At 41.7% G+C, this 16,766-nt stretch overlaps 1 protein-coding gene across 2 annotated transcripts in view; it reads right to left on the reverse strand.

The window, feature by feature from the left end:
- Nucleotides 1–16,766, reverse strand: part of ctnnd2a (catenin (cadherin-associated protein), delta 2a) — a 191,463-nt gene that overhangs the window by 113,980 nt on the left and 60,717 nt on the right. For both annotated transcript variants that reach the window (XM_076080665.1, XM_076080664.1), the window contains exons 3-6: nucleotides 11,248–11,282; nucleotides 10,523–10,627; nucleotides 6,556–6,728; nucleotides 399–453 (exon numbers count right to left, since the gene is read on the reverse strand). In XM_076080665.1, coding sequence (XP_075936780.1) covers nucleotides 399–453; nucleotides 6,556–6,728; nucleotides 10,523–10,627; nucleotides 11,248–11,282 — 368 coding nt within the window. The remainder of the gene's footprint in view (nucleotides 1–398; nucleotides 454–6,555; nucleotides 6,729–10,522; nucleotides 10,628–11,247; nucleotides 11,283–16,766) is intronic.

Below are 16,766 nucleotides of genomic sequence, written 5' to 3' on the forward strand. Positions count from 1 at the left end.
ATGTGGCCTAGGAACTCTATAGTTCCGCTGGGGGACTTCAATATTCACATGGGCAACAATGGAGGAACCAGGAGGGGGGCGATTGGGAGAAATGGTCTGCTCGAGTGCTGCTTTGTTATTGGACTTCTGTGCTCATCATGGATTGGCCATAACAAATAACAACATGTTTTGATCATTGGGTGTTTCATAAGTGTAATTGGTAGATGCCTTAGGCCAAAGATCAATGATCGACTGTGTGGTAGTATCATCAGATCTGTAGCCCTACCATGAGAGAGAATTATACATACTGCAGGCTCGAAAAAACATTCTGCTAGTGGCAAGTTATTTTGTTCCAATTCCCATGCATGTCTGTCAGCGTCTCCAAATGTCAGCTCTGTGTATTCACAGTGAGTTCTTACCTGACCCTGCCCCAGTTTGTGATTGTTGCTGCTGGGCGGCACGGCTAGATGTCACCTGAGGGGATGTGGGGTAACACAGAGCAAGAGATGGAAGAGGAGTCGTGACAGGGAACAAGGGATGAATAGAGTGAGGGATTAGTGGCGGAGGGAGAAGTTGGGAGGAGGGAAAGGGAGAGACAGAGTTAATAAAAACGGGATAAAAAAAGAATAAAGAGCAGTGGCCATCAAAAACCTTTTCATGCACAATGAGTACAGTCAAGCCTTTGAGGAGCTAGTAATGAAATCCCAACAGAAATCAGAGGGTGATTCAAACAGACTCATAGAAGCAGGCAAAGAAGTCCTAGGAGTTCAGCAGACTGAAATCATTTCTCATGAAGCCTTGTTTCACCACCTACTCAGAGTGGAGGGAAGGATTACACAGTCCACCGTGTATCCATGTCTGAATATTTATCATCTGTCATCTCGTAAACCACAATATTCACAAATACTTTGAATATCTGAATCGTATATATCAAAATCAGACAAAACATAGAGACAAAGACATTTGTTATAAAATGACTTGTATTGATTTTTGTAACATCTAGAAAGCTATGAATGTCATTCGATGTAAATCGTAAAGGAGGACAGAGGAAACAGTTTTGACTGAAAAATGCAATTAATTCCTAATGGACAAAAACGTTGTGCCAGTGTGTGAGGCAAAGTTAGAGCATGGGAAGCCTTTCTACCACACATCACATGCTGGTCCATCCTAATATATTCTCCTTCGTCTCCAGAGGCAGTCGGGGAGAGCATATGCCGGTGCTCCACTGAGTCTCATATCGCCTTATGTTGATGCTTAAAGCTGTAAATGGAAGGGAGAGACTTGGGGGGGGATTGTCACTTCAATGAAAATAGCTGGTCCACCATAAAAGCTTGCCCACCATCCTCTACTGGCACGCACTACGCATAATACGATAGAGAGCGGAGCGTTTGACGGTATTGAAACAAATACCGCAGGATTCCTAAGTTCCCTAGTATACCGTAATACCGCCCACGCCTTTTAGTAGCCTGACATGGCTGCAGTTGTACAAAGACCACATTATGCACGCAGAGTGACTGAGTCACCTTGGAGCTTTTTCCATTACTGCACAGCCAGAGAACTTGAACTTGTCAAACCTTCTGTTTCTTAGAATAACATTTGGAATACTCTCAATCTCATACACATCAGGAGAGACTGACAAATATCAATGTACACTGTTGAGTGTTCGACAGTATCTTTATCTGTTGTTTCATATCTGATTCTGTTTCTGTGAAATTGTATATATCGAGCCCGAGACACACTTAAACACACATGGAATCACGTATGCAAACACACACTTGCAAATGTAAATGACCGCAAACATATGATCATCCAATAACCAGTGTCTCACAACATGCCGACACACTTCCATCAACAATCTAGAGTATAAGGCTATACGTTTGCGCATAACAGGTTGCAGGTTTGTATCTTTGCAGGTGTGCAATTGTGCAGAAAGACTCGTAGAAAGAAAAAAAGCATGCCTGCTCAGCAAACCTCCCCTGGATAAATAAAGCATCACACTCACAGGCACACCATCTCCAATGATGGTGTGAATGGCAGTTTCTGGTAATATTTTCCTGCTTTGCGAGGAGCTAAAGCATGTCTGCGGAAGACAACAGGCTTTTGGTTCCAGCAGTGCTTTGTTTGCAGAGGGGTCATGGAACCTGATTTATCTCTGGCTGAGTGGATTAGCGGTCTCTTTCAAAAAAACCTGACACACAGTTTATGGAGGCAGGTAGAGTACCAGAGACAAGGAGACACCGAAAACAACTCAGAGAATGGAAAATTGGTAAAACGAGGAACAGGTAAAATACACAGTGAGCTGTGGTAGTTCCCATATGTCGTCTGACATGTCCTTGACTCAGTAACATGCATACACTTTGTCGATGTGTTGTCTATATGTGGAAGTGCTTATAAAAGGGTACAGTATAGCATTCAACCTTGAGTTGTGGATACACCCTGATCTCAACACGCAATAAGTAAACCATGATGGAAGCTGTAACTTAACCTGGCTTAACTACAAAGGATGGGCTGAATTTTACTCTCAAACCAAAAACCCTTGATGTAAATATACTGGCAGAATCATTACCACAGTCAAAATCTGTGGCCATGAAGTCAGTGATTTAATAGTGATTTATATTTGAAATCAACTGTGAGTGCACTACAGCCCTGTGCAGTCTGACTGTTTTCTTAATCCTGCTCCCGCTGGATTTCTGACCATTACCAACCTCTACCTCAGTGTGTGTGTCAGCTCACACTGCCCGCAACCGCAAAACTTCCCTCAATAAAATACTTTAACACATGCTGCTAGGTCTATGCTTGCTGAATCACAGGACCACTATTTCTTGACCACCCGATCCCACCTGCAGCAAAGTTAAAACCAGCCACTCTAGCCACATTTGCGGGATCTATATCGCCTAGTGTACATAGAGCTTAGACCTCAGTTGATGATTTACCCTCATTCTAACTAACTATAACTCTCATTTCAACACCTTTCATTGCTTGCACTCAGGACGGCAACTTCCTGTTCTGAAAAATGACGCCAATGGGGGAATGCGTTAAACTTGCATTATTCCTAATGGCCAGCAGGGGGGCGACTTCTCTGGTTGAAAAAAAGAAGTCTATGAGAAAATAAAAGTTAATTGTAACATTTTTCAATATTTGGGTTGAACTTATCTCCACGCTATCGTGTTACTTCTGGTTGCAAAAAGCCAAGATGGCAACAGCCAACATGTCTAACTCGAGGCTTCAAATCGTTAATGAGTGACGTCATGGTGACTATGTCCACTTCTTGTATACAGTCTATGCTTGCACCATATTTTGCCCCATTTATCTCTTTTCTATTTTTCCAACTCTTCCTACTACTTCAGCTGCCCCTTTATAGAAAGTTAAGCCAACAATGCAGTTTAGGTCCTTGCCATTTATCAAGCAATGCTGTTCAGCTCCCAGCCATACATGAAGCAGTACAGTCCAGCTTCCAGCTTTTTAAACAATGCAGTTTAGCTCCTGGCTGTCAATCCAGCCTTGCAGCTCAGCGCCAGCTTCTCAGCAGTCAGTCAAAATTGTATTCTCTAGTTTTCATCTTTTCTAGAGGAAAGCTGGTGTTACCAAGACATGTGACATATATGTAAATGGCATAACTCAAACTGCTGTAATTGCTGTAAAACACTGGCACATTTTAGTTTATACAATCCTCTCAGGCTAATGTCCTGCTTACTTAAGCTGGAAGTTTTTCGTTTTGCAAAGCGGTCATAATCTTAGGTCGCACAAATGGCTTCAGTTTAAAGTATCTTCTCCATCAGTACAGAGGCAGGCAAAACAAGCCTGTTCCACCATGGTCCTTTATCCTGGAATGATCTGAAGGCAAAGCTTAACCTTGAGACCCTTATCTCTTTAAATGATGTGTAACTTAGAATAATGGAAGAGGTCACTGCTAGCTGCAGTTTCTTCCATCAACAGAATTTAAAATTTCAAAACAAACACACGGCTCAAATGCTGCCTCGTGAATGGACTGCATTATGTAATGTATTTTTCTTCTACCTATTGTTGCTGCTGGAACAACAGCTTATTAGATACAGTCTTTCAAAAATACTTAAGTATCTGAAATGTCAACGGAACCCATGATAAGTGCACATGAAAGTGTGACAAATAAACATTGTCACTTGCTGTTTTTGTTTGAGAGCACATGGAAAAGTTTTTTTTTTATCAAATTTGTCTGGAAACAGTCAGAGATAAATATTACACGGTATTTGAGCTGCTATCCAGATGAGTGTGCACCATAAAAACCTTCTATATAAGTCCCCTGTGATAGTTTAGTAGGTTATGAAGCCAAGTGAGAGATCTAAGGCTGATGAGAGGCAGGCCACAAAACCGAGTTTAAGGACCCTATTAATAGTTGATCTTACGTGATTGTGTTACAGAATGCATATGTGCTACAGTCATCGTGATGCAAAGTGAGACAGAAATGGACTTCTGACTGATAGAGAGGTGAGCAATTAAATGAATAGATAAACAGATGGATGGGTGACTCACCGAGTAAATAAATGATGAGTATAGATGACTTGTTGGCTGAGTTCACTAATAAATAGAAAGCCTGACAGACTGTGTGAGGGAGAGCACTTTCTCCATCCCCTTCTATGTCATCCTGCAGTTCTGCTTCTCTTTCCCTCCAGTAAAACACTGGGATGTTTGAGGTGCCATGTATCCATGCATTATTAAAGCAGGTCCTCTCAGGGTTATAAATACCCCTCAGAAGAGTAGTAACCCTCTCCACTCCCCCTGAAACAGTCACTTGTGCAAACTTTTGTACACACGTGGAGTGCACCCCCTTGTGCATACGCATGTGCACATGCCTGCAAGCACGCTAACGAAAAAACCTGCATGTGCTGCACATGCATGCGAGCTGCACCTGTCTGTCAAGCACTGGCTTGCGTACAGCTATTCATGAGCAACAAGCCCCTTTGACAACACTGGCCCCATTACATTGACAAGCCCAAAACATCAGAAAGGAGGGTACGTAGTACACACACACACACACACACACTAATGTTCACATAGACAGAGATGGTGAGCAGAGAGGACAGGAAGGGAAGACGGGGGGGGAGAGAAAAGAGGACGGGAATACTGCAATACAAGGGGAACAGAGGACAAGAAATAATTCAGAATTCAGACTACAGACAATAAAAACTCCCTTTGCCTTATCTGCCCATCCATCTAAAGCACATGCCTGTCTATCTTTTTTTTTTATCTTTCGGTGTTTGCCTCAAGTATGTCTTACTTATCAACGGAAGGAATGGGAGCTCTCTCTGAAACCATCTCTTTAATGACTGTTGTGACTGTTGGGGGGGGGGGGGGGAGATGAATGAATGTGTTCACAAAGACAAATATCACCTTCCTCTCCTTCCTCTCCTTCCTCTCCTTTCTCTTTCAAAGGACACAGGAACACGAGTACACAAACACACAAACAGCTTTTCACACACACACACGGCAAATCAGGAACTAACACAACACAAAAAAAGCACCAATTCACGCCATCAACACTTTAATGAAAACATGCATAGGATATTGCAAAGATATAACAAATGTATTCTAAGAGCTGTAACCCTTGTTAAATAATGCTCTGGTTTATAAATATTGACCTTAAATATTTCCTCTTACTTTCATCTCATAACCATCAAATGGATAATTTGCCCCAGACACTAGCAATGCGTTTTAATGAAGCACTGCAGCTGCTCACTGATTTCGCAGATATGTGCGGCTCTGTTTAAAAGTACACATCTGTGTGTGTATTGCCATTGAAATTGGAAATAATTGGCTCCTGTAGGCTGGAAGGTAATTAGGTGGGTTTTCTCTCTTCATCAGCACACTGCTGTGATTAATATGTGACTTTATCTCCAGCTTTATTTTTCAAGTCCTCCATAAACAAGACACTTGCTGAGATTTCTCTGTGTGCATTTAATCATCTCCTCATTTTGGTCGATGAGCATCTGATTTCCCTCCAAACAGCTTTGAGGAATTTGTCTAACCCCGTGTCTAACCTCCTCCCAAATACAGACAAATATGCTATGGATTGCTTCAAAAGCCAGTTACAGTGACTCAGCCACTTCAGTAAGGCGAACAAAATGAGATTCTGTATAAATATGTACTTAAACACACTGAACAACTGGACCCAACTGTGATGTCAAACAAATCCACGTTTGGTGAGAGCACTGAGAGTTGCATGCAGCTGGAGAAGCGCTATGCAAGATAGTGCAATGAGAAAGGCAATGTTCGCTCAGTGATGGAATACCAGAGGAGCTAGGAAATCAGCATGTACAGTACATCTCAACTCTTTTTCTCGGTGTGCCTTCCATGAGCACAATGCAGCTGTACATATAAATAGTGGAGAAAACTCACTTCAGGTGAGTTACTTTCAGAGTCAAAGTCCTCAGACGCCAATTATTGAATTCTCTGGCCATCAGTGTACTTTAAAGTGTTCTAAGAACAGACACTAACGTTTACACAAATGGACTGTGTTAGAATTCGTCATCATTTTCATCATCATCATCATCACACTTCCACGCATCCTCAGCAGCATCTATGTACAGCGGTGTTTCCTACCTGGTTGTAGCTGTGCACGGCTCCTCCAACCTGCCCGCTGCGCTGAGGAGTTGCTGCAGAGATGCTGTCGCTACGGGCGAGGGTCTGGTTGCTATGGTAGCTGGCAGAGTACTGGAGCGAAGCCTCCGGGGTGGAGTTGAGCTGCAAGGAACTCTGGGAAAGAAGAGCCGGTCCTACCGACAGAGAGAGAGAAGAGTTGTGTATGGTTGGGCAGTTGGTGGGGGTTGAGTTGAGTTTGTGTATGTGTGTGTATGTGCGTGTTTACGTGTGTGTGCGTGTCCATGTATAGTGAGAGAGTGAGTAGAGAGAGATTAAGAGTGAGAAAGAGAGGGGGCGTGAAGGGGAGCGATCGAGAGGCGAAGAGTGAAATGGGGAAGAGAGAGAGAGAGCAGCAATTTTGAACAGATAGTGCAGCAGTGCAGCACTCCGTGAGTTGGAGATGGCATACATAATATATTAGCAGAGGGAAAGAGAAACAGAGGGAAAGAGAGAATGGGAGGAGGAGGAGGAGCAGGGAGATGGAGAGGATGGGAGGAGGAGAGCTGAGAAGAAGAAAGTTGTAATAGATGGAACACCTAATAACTTGATTTGCTACCTCCCCACACATGTTCATTTTTGACCGACTTGAGCAAAACTTCACTTGACCCCTGGTCTAAGATATAAGGAAGTTCTGGTTAGGAATGAATCACTTCAGATTGTCTTGTTTATTTTGTTGTTTAGTAACCTTTGCAGGATATTAGAATATGGCTTCATAAATCTCATTGGCGGGAGTACATTCAGTTCACCTTCTCATGCTGTGCACACGGAGCGTGTATTGATCGTTTGTAATACGAACCATCTCCCAGACTGTGTCTAGAGTGGTGAGTTTAACCCAAGGAAACAGTTTGAAACCACTCGATAGCCGGTGGCGTTTGTGTGAGCCGTTATATAGGTTATCATTGCGTGTGTTTGTTAGTGTGGTTTTGTTGTATTGAAGAGCAGTTCGGTCTGTGACCTGTTCACTCAGCGGTGTATACATATTTCATTATGTTGCTATTTTTACCCTCTCTGAATACAAATATGTTCAATATGTGTAGCTGCAGTTATGAAGTGTAAGGAACTGAAAACTATGATGTCTCTGTTTTTTTTTTCATACTTTCCAAATTCCAGATTTCTAAATATCATGAATATGTCCTTTTAAGTCTACAATAAGTGTCTTCCCCAGAGCTCACTGGCATGCTAGTTTCGTTTTTCACCCAAAATAACAAAGACCCGCTCACTATTATTATTCTCCCTTATCTGTTCGCTTGCTCTCTCTCTCTCTCTCTCTCTCTCTCTCTCTCTCTCTCTCTCTCTCTCTCTCTCTCTCTCTCTCTCTCTCTCTCTTCCCCGTGAGTCTGTGCGCTGTGAACCAAGATCATCTCCTCTGCTTCTTGCCTTCACAAAAGACTTGTCTTTCCTCATCGCAATTCATCCCTTGCTTTTTATGAATTATTAAACAGCACTTTGAGTTACGCAGACTGAGTGGGCGCTTCCGAACTCATCGTTGCTCGGCCTCGGCCTCGGCCTCTGTTTGTTACATTGTGTGCGCTGTGCGACAATAAAAACTGTGTGCGTCTTTTTCAGCGTTCACACGTGTGACGCAAAGCGTGTTTGTGACGATTGGAAAGTCATTAGGCCGGTCGATGGGGAAATTGTTATTGTATCCAGGAGCTCATGTGTTTGCGCACGTGTACATGTAAGCACTCGATGTGTGTTCACTGTTTGTGTGTGTGATTATGTGCGTACGAGTGAGAGGGTGAAATGAAAACCACTGTCACTAGTCGCTGTTTGAGTCTCATAGAGTCTCCGTTCAGCAGCTCAGTCAAATTATGAGCATCATATTGTCATTCATCTCTATCTTTATCCTATATGTAATCTATATTTACCCACATACATTCCACACACAAACACACAAGGACTTATACTTTTTTTTTAAAGGTTTTAAGATACAATACACCAAGGGCCCACAGTCATTTATTTGAGAAGTACATTAGATTCATGATGTTAACTTTTTTTGCGAGGTTGTGGCTCTGAGCACTTATTTGTGTGTATTTGTGCGGCTCTGTTGTGACACCTTACCAACGACAGCATCAGCTGAAGGCAAAAAGCCTCCCCGTTTTGTGCCACCTTTCACTGAAGACAGCGACATGTCACTATTCTGTGTATTCGCCACTAAGCTATTTGCAGCGCTACCATTTTGGGGGGGAAAAAAACACATACACACCCAAATAGCTACGCTGAATTTATCTGCACCCACACATTGTGATGCTTTTGGTAGAAAGCCATTTGCAAAATGGGGAAAAACAGCTGGATATGGAGCACCCACAATAAGAGTGTTCACAACGATAGCGGCATCTATTTGGACTTGGATAAAGCAGCAGTGACAGGGGATTCAGGCACTTCCTACAAACGTGATCAGAATCAAAGTATCTGACACGTCTCCCCACTGTTTGGTATGTGCTTAAACATTCAACCTGTTTCTTACCAAAAGGAGCAACAGTAATCTTGAGGTAAATATTCCAAACCAGTTTTCAGTTTTATTTTATTTTCCAGTGTTCTATCCTGTCCAATCCTCCTTACACAACTCATGATCTGTGCGCTCTGTATGAGCAGATGCATGTGCTATATAGTGTGTATACCATATGTAGGTGCTCCACACTAGCTGGCCAATTCTAATAGCGGTATATTATGTGAGTACACTCTTCAAGTAGAAATGGGCTGAGCTGGTTCTTAAAATGCCATCCATTACAGCCATGTCCACTTTAAAAAGGTCACCAGACAATAAGTGAAATGGGAATGCAGTGTTCCAAAACCAATGACCTGCAAAGAAAATGCCAAGCACATTTAGCAGATGTCATACACGGGCTGCCCTTCAATCCCTGTTTGAATTGGTTTATCAGAATACAAGGCCATACAGGATGGAAAAGATGCTTGGAGCTGGACGGTTGTTGGTACAAATCCAGGAGCAGCACGGTGTGTTAATGTGGCCTGGCCGTGATGCGTTTGCCTCCACATCAAAGGTGCAATGACATTTTTACCTGCCCATAGAAAAACACGTGTAGTTATGAATTAGGCCTCAAAGTCCCTGGTTTTGGAGTCAGCTATATTTAATAATTGACTACGTTAACCTCTCAGTGACAAACTACAAAGCTGAACTCTTACCCTGTGAGAAAATGCTTTGCTCTAAATTTTTATGTGTAAAGAATATATTCCCATTTTGAAATACTTACTTAATCGAACTATAATGTCTAATCTGGAGCAAAATCCTCCCTGGACTCAACTTGCTTATTGTAAGTAGAAATGAAATCTGAGTGAGAACTCAATATTAACACAGGGAATTGCTGCACTTAGGCCAGATATATAATGACCGAAGGGACTAATAAGAGAATATTTTCTCATTTCCTTTCAGGAAAACAAAAATAATTACAAAACAATACATGCCATAATCCTTCCGTAGTTAAACCAACCACAGGCACTGGTTTTAAGAAGAGACTGTGCATGACAATTAGGAATGATATTTATATTCCTTTTGAGCCAGTGAAAGGGCTGTTTACCCCTTCTGAAGTGCCCGCTAGAGTTGAGCCGAGTCGACCTTGATTTTGATCTATAATGTGTTAACAAAGAAAACAACTAATTCCCTCTCTACAAATCAAATCCTTCAACAAATGTGACTAAAAATAAACATTTGAAAGTAAAATTAAATTCAGTTTGTACCTTAATGTTCTTAGAATGAAATTGTATTTCGTTGGGGTTAAAGTTTTGAGCCGGTCTGAGTCAAGTCAATACCACAAAATGGATTGAAATAGTTGTAATCTTAATAGACACTTTTATAATTAAGTTTATATCATCCTTGCCCTACGCAACACACACACACACACACACACACACACACACACACACACACACACACACACACACACACAACGATGCTGATGAAGACACTTACGTTCTCCACTGTCGAGTATTCCTGATTCCTGGAGGGAGCGAATGCAGGAATCTACCAACTCCAAACCAGTGGTCAACTCGTCCTCGATATCCTTTTGTCCATCGCCTGCTAAGGGGAAAAGAGGATGAGGATGTCAGCAGAAGATGAATGAGGAAAAACAGGCACAGAGTGTTTGCTTTTGGTCTGGAAATGATGCAGATGAACACCGGCTATAAAATCCAACAGTGGTTTTGGTCTGGCACCACTTTCACATTCTGATATGTATTTGAGAGTGTGATTATGTCTCTGTGTGAGTGTGTGTGTGTGTGTGAGTGTGTGTGTGTGTGTGTGTGTGTGTGTGTGTTGCAAATCATATTTTAATCTTTGAGGTATGTTGATAGGTGCTGCTGCCCATGCATTACTGGGCCACTGGTGTAAATTCTAAATGTTCCTTGACACATAATTGTCCTAGTCTGTCAATCTGACACGAGGCGGACCAGGCCTTGTTGGTGTCGGGGCAATAAATCTAACCCTGAACTCAAGATGTGTGGCAAACATAAAACCCTAGATATTCTTTGAGCGCTTGTATGTGGGACCAGTCTAGAATTTAAGTTAGACAACAGCAGTGAAAAGGTTTGGAGTCAGATCTTGCAGCTTTTGCGCAGTATGAGCATGTGTGTGTGTGTGTGTGTGTGTTTGTACAAACATTCATAGGTAGGGGTAGGGTTAGGGTTAGGTAACTTTACCTTGAGCGTTCCAGCGAAACTGCTCATCTACTGAACTGCAAAAGAAGGATGTAGTTAATAACAAGAAAAAAAAAGACCATTGAATGTACTGACATTCCAAAATGAGACATTCACAATGTTGAATGTCAATATTTTTATATTTGTACAATATGTAAGTCATACACTGCCAACATAAACAACTAATGTGCTGAAAGGAACTGCCAATGGCCTACATTGTTTTTATATTCAATTCTGCTGAAGTATGAAAAAGCAAACAGAGTAATAAATAAATAAAGACTCACTTCTAAATGTCATTTCATTTGTTAGACAGCAACAGTTCAATTATTTATAACTTCTTTCACAAATCTAACATTTTACAAAATGAGGTCCTGTGTGTTAAAGTTACAGGCCTTTTATAAATGGATAGTGTTGTATACACTATGCACAACTACACAAAGACACACACACACACACACACACACACACACACACATTCACGCACACATGGACACACATGGCAAACGAGACTTCGTTCACATTCTCTTCCTGGCTGTCAATTGATCGGTGATTGATGGGGGGGTTGAACAGGGAGAAAACGACAAAGATGAAGTAGAAGGAAACAGACAGGCAGAAAGAGAAAGTTAGAGATGAGCATTGAGCCGCCTGCAGTGTGATCAATGCAGACACGGACAGACTAACTGATACATATAGACTCCTTCATCTGACTTCATCCACACCATTAGACGGGCTGTCTGGACTAGTTGCCTTGTGTCTGCGTTTGTCTCATTTAGACTGCTTGGTATTCCATATGCCCTACTTTCTAATTGCAGGTCTCTGTGCGTGTGTACCTTGGGTGTTATTGTTCAATTTGTGTCTAAAGTGCTTGTGGGCCTTCATGTGTGTACAAGCTTATTGAGGTATATGAGAATGAGTGAATACATTAGCATGTGTTTATCTGTCTATTTGTCTTGTTAGCAGAGATGGCAGTGGTCTTTCAGAGATGGGCATGTTCTAAACAAGTTTCATATTGATTTTAAAGCAGCCTGTGGTTCATCTCTGCCATGGAGACAGGCGAGGGGGGAGGTTATGAAGGAAAAGAGAATCACATCTATGGGGTATGAACTTTGTTACTTGAATTTAGTCGAAATATAAGTTTCGTTCGATGATTTTTCATATTCAGTCAGCCTGTTACACAGTTTGGCCGGCGACTGCCCTTGCGGAACCTCAGGACCTGTGCCGTTGGCAGGACAGCTGGTTCCAAAGCGTGACGACCATACCAGAGGTCAGAGTTGGTGAGGACTGAACGGATGGACGCTTCAGCAGCGCTTAAGAGCCACTGACCCAAGGTCCCAAAGTGGCTCCATATGGGGTTTTAGATATAAACAAAAGAGAGAAAGCAGCAGCTTTATACGTTCTATTGAAATTGGAATCAATATTAACTATGAGCCTACAGTTAATAGCTCTGTGTGTCTTGCGTTTTCATCTTGCCCTCAGGATGCAGCTTGTCCTGTGAAAGTAATTATCATGTTACTGCGTATCACTGAGTTGTACTTGTGCAGCCCTAAAGACGGGACGGGCAGGAATGCAGGAAAAGTCTGATCAGTTACAAATTACCAAAGTAGAAATTGAATCATCTAATTATCAAATCACAGCAACGTGGGAGAAAAAGTTCAACGGGTAAATCCACTTGAATTAAGCAATAGGCTAGTAGGCTAGTATTTGTTTACTTTATTAATTTATTAATAGTAACGGTTTCAATGCTTTTTACATGCACTACCGTTTAATCTTCTTACCTGCCCACCCACTTACTTTAAATTGTATCACTTGATTAGCGCTCTGCACGTTTCCTTTTATTGAATGCAATCAAAATGAGTCACTGTAGAATCTGCGTAATAAAGCCAAATGAACGTTTCCTCATTTGACTACATTCAAAGGAACACTGTTTGATCAATTACTCTCCAGCTGAGACTGACTTCGACTGATGAAAAATGAAAACTTTGGGAGATTACAGCTCACTAGGCTAATGTAAAACTGTCATTGTTAGGGCAGCAACAGTCTGAAGGATTAACACAAGGTTGTGACCAAAAGGTCATTGGTTCAAACGCCTGGACGGGCAGAGAAAATTAAAATAAGGCAATTAATCCCCAGTTGCTTCTCTGTGGTGAATACTATAAAAGTGTGGTTGCACTGTGTAGCTTCCCTTTGTGAATTAGTTTGACTGTCTGAATATGAATTAGGATTATGCTCAACAATTCTTGCTCGACAGAAAATTGTCAAAATAAATACTCACAGGGCTGAGCTTTTCTGCTGTGGGATAGCAAGTTCTCTGCCACGGGCCAGACACAGTTTCTCTATTATAGATTGAACTCTGCCTGTTTGTATTTAACTATGCTTCTGATTCTTGTTATATGAAATGGAATGTGTCAAAAGCAAAAAAAAAAACACCTTCATCTTCAAGCTGCCATCAGTGTCATTTGCTGGTTTTAGCAAACTGGTTTTACGGAACTGATTCTGGGACAGTATTACACTTTTTATACTAAGCTGCAGAAACTGCAGTAATGGCTTTCAAAAGAGAGAGAGAGAGAGAGAGAGAGAGAGAGAGAGAGAGAGAGAGAGAGAGAGAGAGAGAGAGAGAGAGAGAGAGAGAGAGAGAGAGAGAGAGAGAGAGAGAGAGAGAGAGAGAGAGCTGAAGAGCTTCTGGCTCACATACACAAACAAACCGACAAAGACAACAGTGAAGGAGAATGATAACAAGGTGGTGGAGGAACTGTTATTTCATGTGCCTGCTGGAAATACAACAGGATGAGAGAAGCAAACATTGTGTCACTTTGTTGAAGTGTACTTGATTAGGGAGAGAAAGCGAGGCGAGAGAGAGAAAGAAGACTTTGCATGAGAGAGCTGACAGACAGGAGAAAGAGACCTAATAAGCACAGCATCATTCCACCACCCTGCACACTCTCGCCTGCAATGCCACAACACCGGCGAGGCCGGGCCTCTCTTTTTAACAGTGATCCTGTATTAAAGAGACATTTCGAAGTCACTACTCCCCTCTCAACTGCCACACAGCTTAAATCAACAGACAGCGTCCTCTGCCGTTCCCCGGGAAATCCACATGTACACGTACCCACACAATCTATTTAGCATTCACAAACATATAGACTGGAAGATAAATATGGTTTACTCTGATAGTCCCAACTTGTGCATTGGTGTGTGTGTTTGTTTCTCATGGGAATGTGGAGTATAACTGCTCAAAGTATAACCGCTATCAAAAATAAGACGTAAACACAAACAAACAAACTCTCTGGTGGTATGGTAGCCTTGTGGTGACAGAAATACTTTTATTTACCAATTAGAGATCAACTACAGTACAGTAATGTGTGTGAGTGTGAGTGTGTGTGTGTGTAAATACATATGCACTTAATACGGCTATGTTATGTTTACTCTTGTACTGAAGAGATTTTGCCAAAAAAAAGTGTTCAAAACTGACAGTTGAGTTTTGAATAGTAAGTACACCAATAAAAAACAGGTAAACATGTTGTTCATGTGTTTAAAGTTAAAGTACGTAGCCATCCAGAGAGGAATCATAGCAGCAACATCCTTCATGACTCATTAGTCCTAAGCTTAGAGAGCATTACTCTGAAAGAGTTGCACACTGCCACACACGGTTCTGCTCAAATCCTCCAGCAGCCTCACCGAGATAGAAGCACTTAAGAACACTTGCCCGTCCTGATAAGGCTGTCAGTGCGGCTGTGTATGTACGCTACACACTTCACATAACACGAGACTAATAGTACACATTCTACAGGTAAGGCACTCAGCTGCAAATTCTGCACAGAGCAACTTTGACTGGCCTTTTGGTTGCTTCTACGTGTACATGCACACACACACACACATGCACGCACGCTGACATGCATGTACAGAAATTGTAAATACATACACACTGAACAGATACACAGATGGCGTGCAGTCCTGGGCTATTTTATTATTGCACGCGCTAAAGCAAGAACCTAATAGACGATGCTGCCCCATCTGACATTTACCAATGCCTCAGGAAGAAGTTGCCCTAAATACATCCTGGCGCTCCCAAAACCAAATCCTTAAAGGCATGAATCCATATTTTGTCATCGTGTGGAACAAGGGATGTTTAAATATTATGTGATTACCTAGCAAGTATAAGATAGGTATAGAATTTAATTTATTTTGACAAAGAGACAATGGGCCAGCAACAGCTGATTTCATACAGCACAAACTCCCTGCTAACGCCCTGCTGAGAGGGACAGAGAAGAATAAAGCTAAAATTCACCTGAATGAGACAGACCTCTTCCAGTTTTTAGGATTTTCAACTCATTGGACATGACTCTCCAGCTGAGGAGTGATCCCCCTCCTCACTGGATTACCCTGTTTTCCGACCTTTGCAAATTACCAGTTGCACGGGCAACTGCTGTTCATCATGGCTGAAATAAACCTGAATAATAAAAAGACATTGAAGCTAAACAAGGGTCATTAGAAAGCAGTCCGGCCTATTTAATAGACCTTTTTCATTAGGCTATAAACCTACTAATTAGCTTGAAATGATGCTCTCCCCCATATATACTGTATATACAGAGAGAGAGAGAGAGAGAGAAAAAAAGAGAGAGAGAGAGAGAGAGAGAGAGAGAGAGAGAGAGAGACGGGGTGCAGCACCAATTAACTAGTGCACTTTCCAGCAGCTGCATTTGATGACTCGCAAATAAATTGCTAAAAAAACAAACAAAGCAAAATGATACCCGATGGCCTCTGCCTAATTGTGGATTCATTGTTCAATTCAATGTTTGTTTAATAGATGGTGCGTTAGATTATAAAATGAAGTCTTGGTTTACGGAATACCTAAATCAATCGTATATGTATATTCTGCTCTTATACTCTTGTTTTATGACTGACAGTACAGATACAACGCTGAGAGACATCTTAGGGACATTCAAAACATGTTGATGCAGAAATCTAGGAACTGCACACAGGTTCAACGATTATCAAACATATCAGCATTTCAACGATTTTTGCGAAAATTGGTTTTAGTAATCATGTGTAACAGAATGCGCATTGGTCGTTAAAAATGACTAATGCTAATTACTAATAAAAACCCATCATGATACTCAATATACTCTCTTTCTTTTGCAGGTTCACAATGCAAACAACATGACTGACAGATCATTTCAGTGCTGACAAAATGTGGAAGAAGCCGCTGTACTACAAGGCACTAAATACTGTAGATGGTATTAATAAAAACAAGAAAGAAATGTATGACATTATCCAGAGAAACCTCAATGATGGGTATGGTTCTTTTCTCAATTAGAGATCTTCGTTCTTTCATCCAATTTGCACTTTGCTTATAGCATGACACACTGAAGTATTTCCAGTAGGGTTCACGAGCTGACTGTTCACAAGCAACCAAGCAACAATCCTATTGAGCATTCACACGTCCACTGACCTATTGACTGCCTTGCTTACAAAGAGAATATCTTCAAATCTAGAGTGAAGGGGCGGTCTGAAGACATGCAACT

This window comes from Anarhichas minor, unplaced genomic scaffold (assembly GCF_050575085.1).
Source record: "Anarhichas minor isolate MPS153535 unplaced genomic scaffold, ASM5057508v1 ptg000074l, whole genome shotgun sequence".
NCBI classification, from domain to species: domain Eukaryota; kingdom Metazoa; phylum Chordata; class Actinopteri; order Perciformes; family Anarhichadidae; genus Anarhichas; species Anarhichas minor.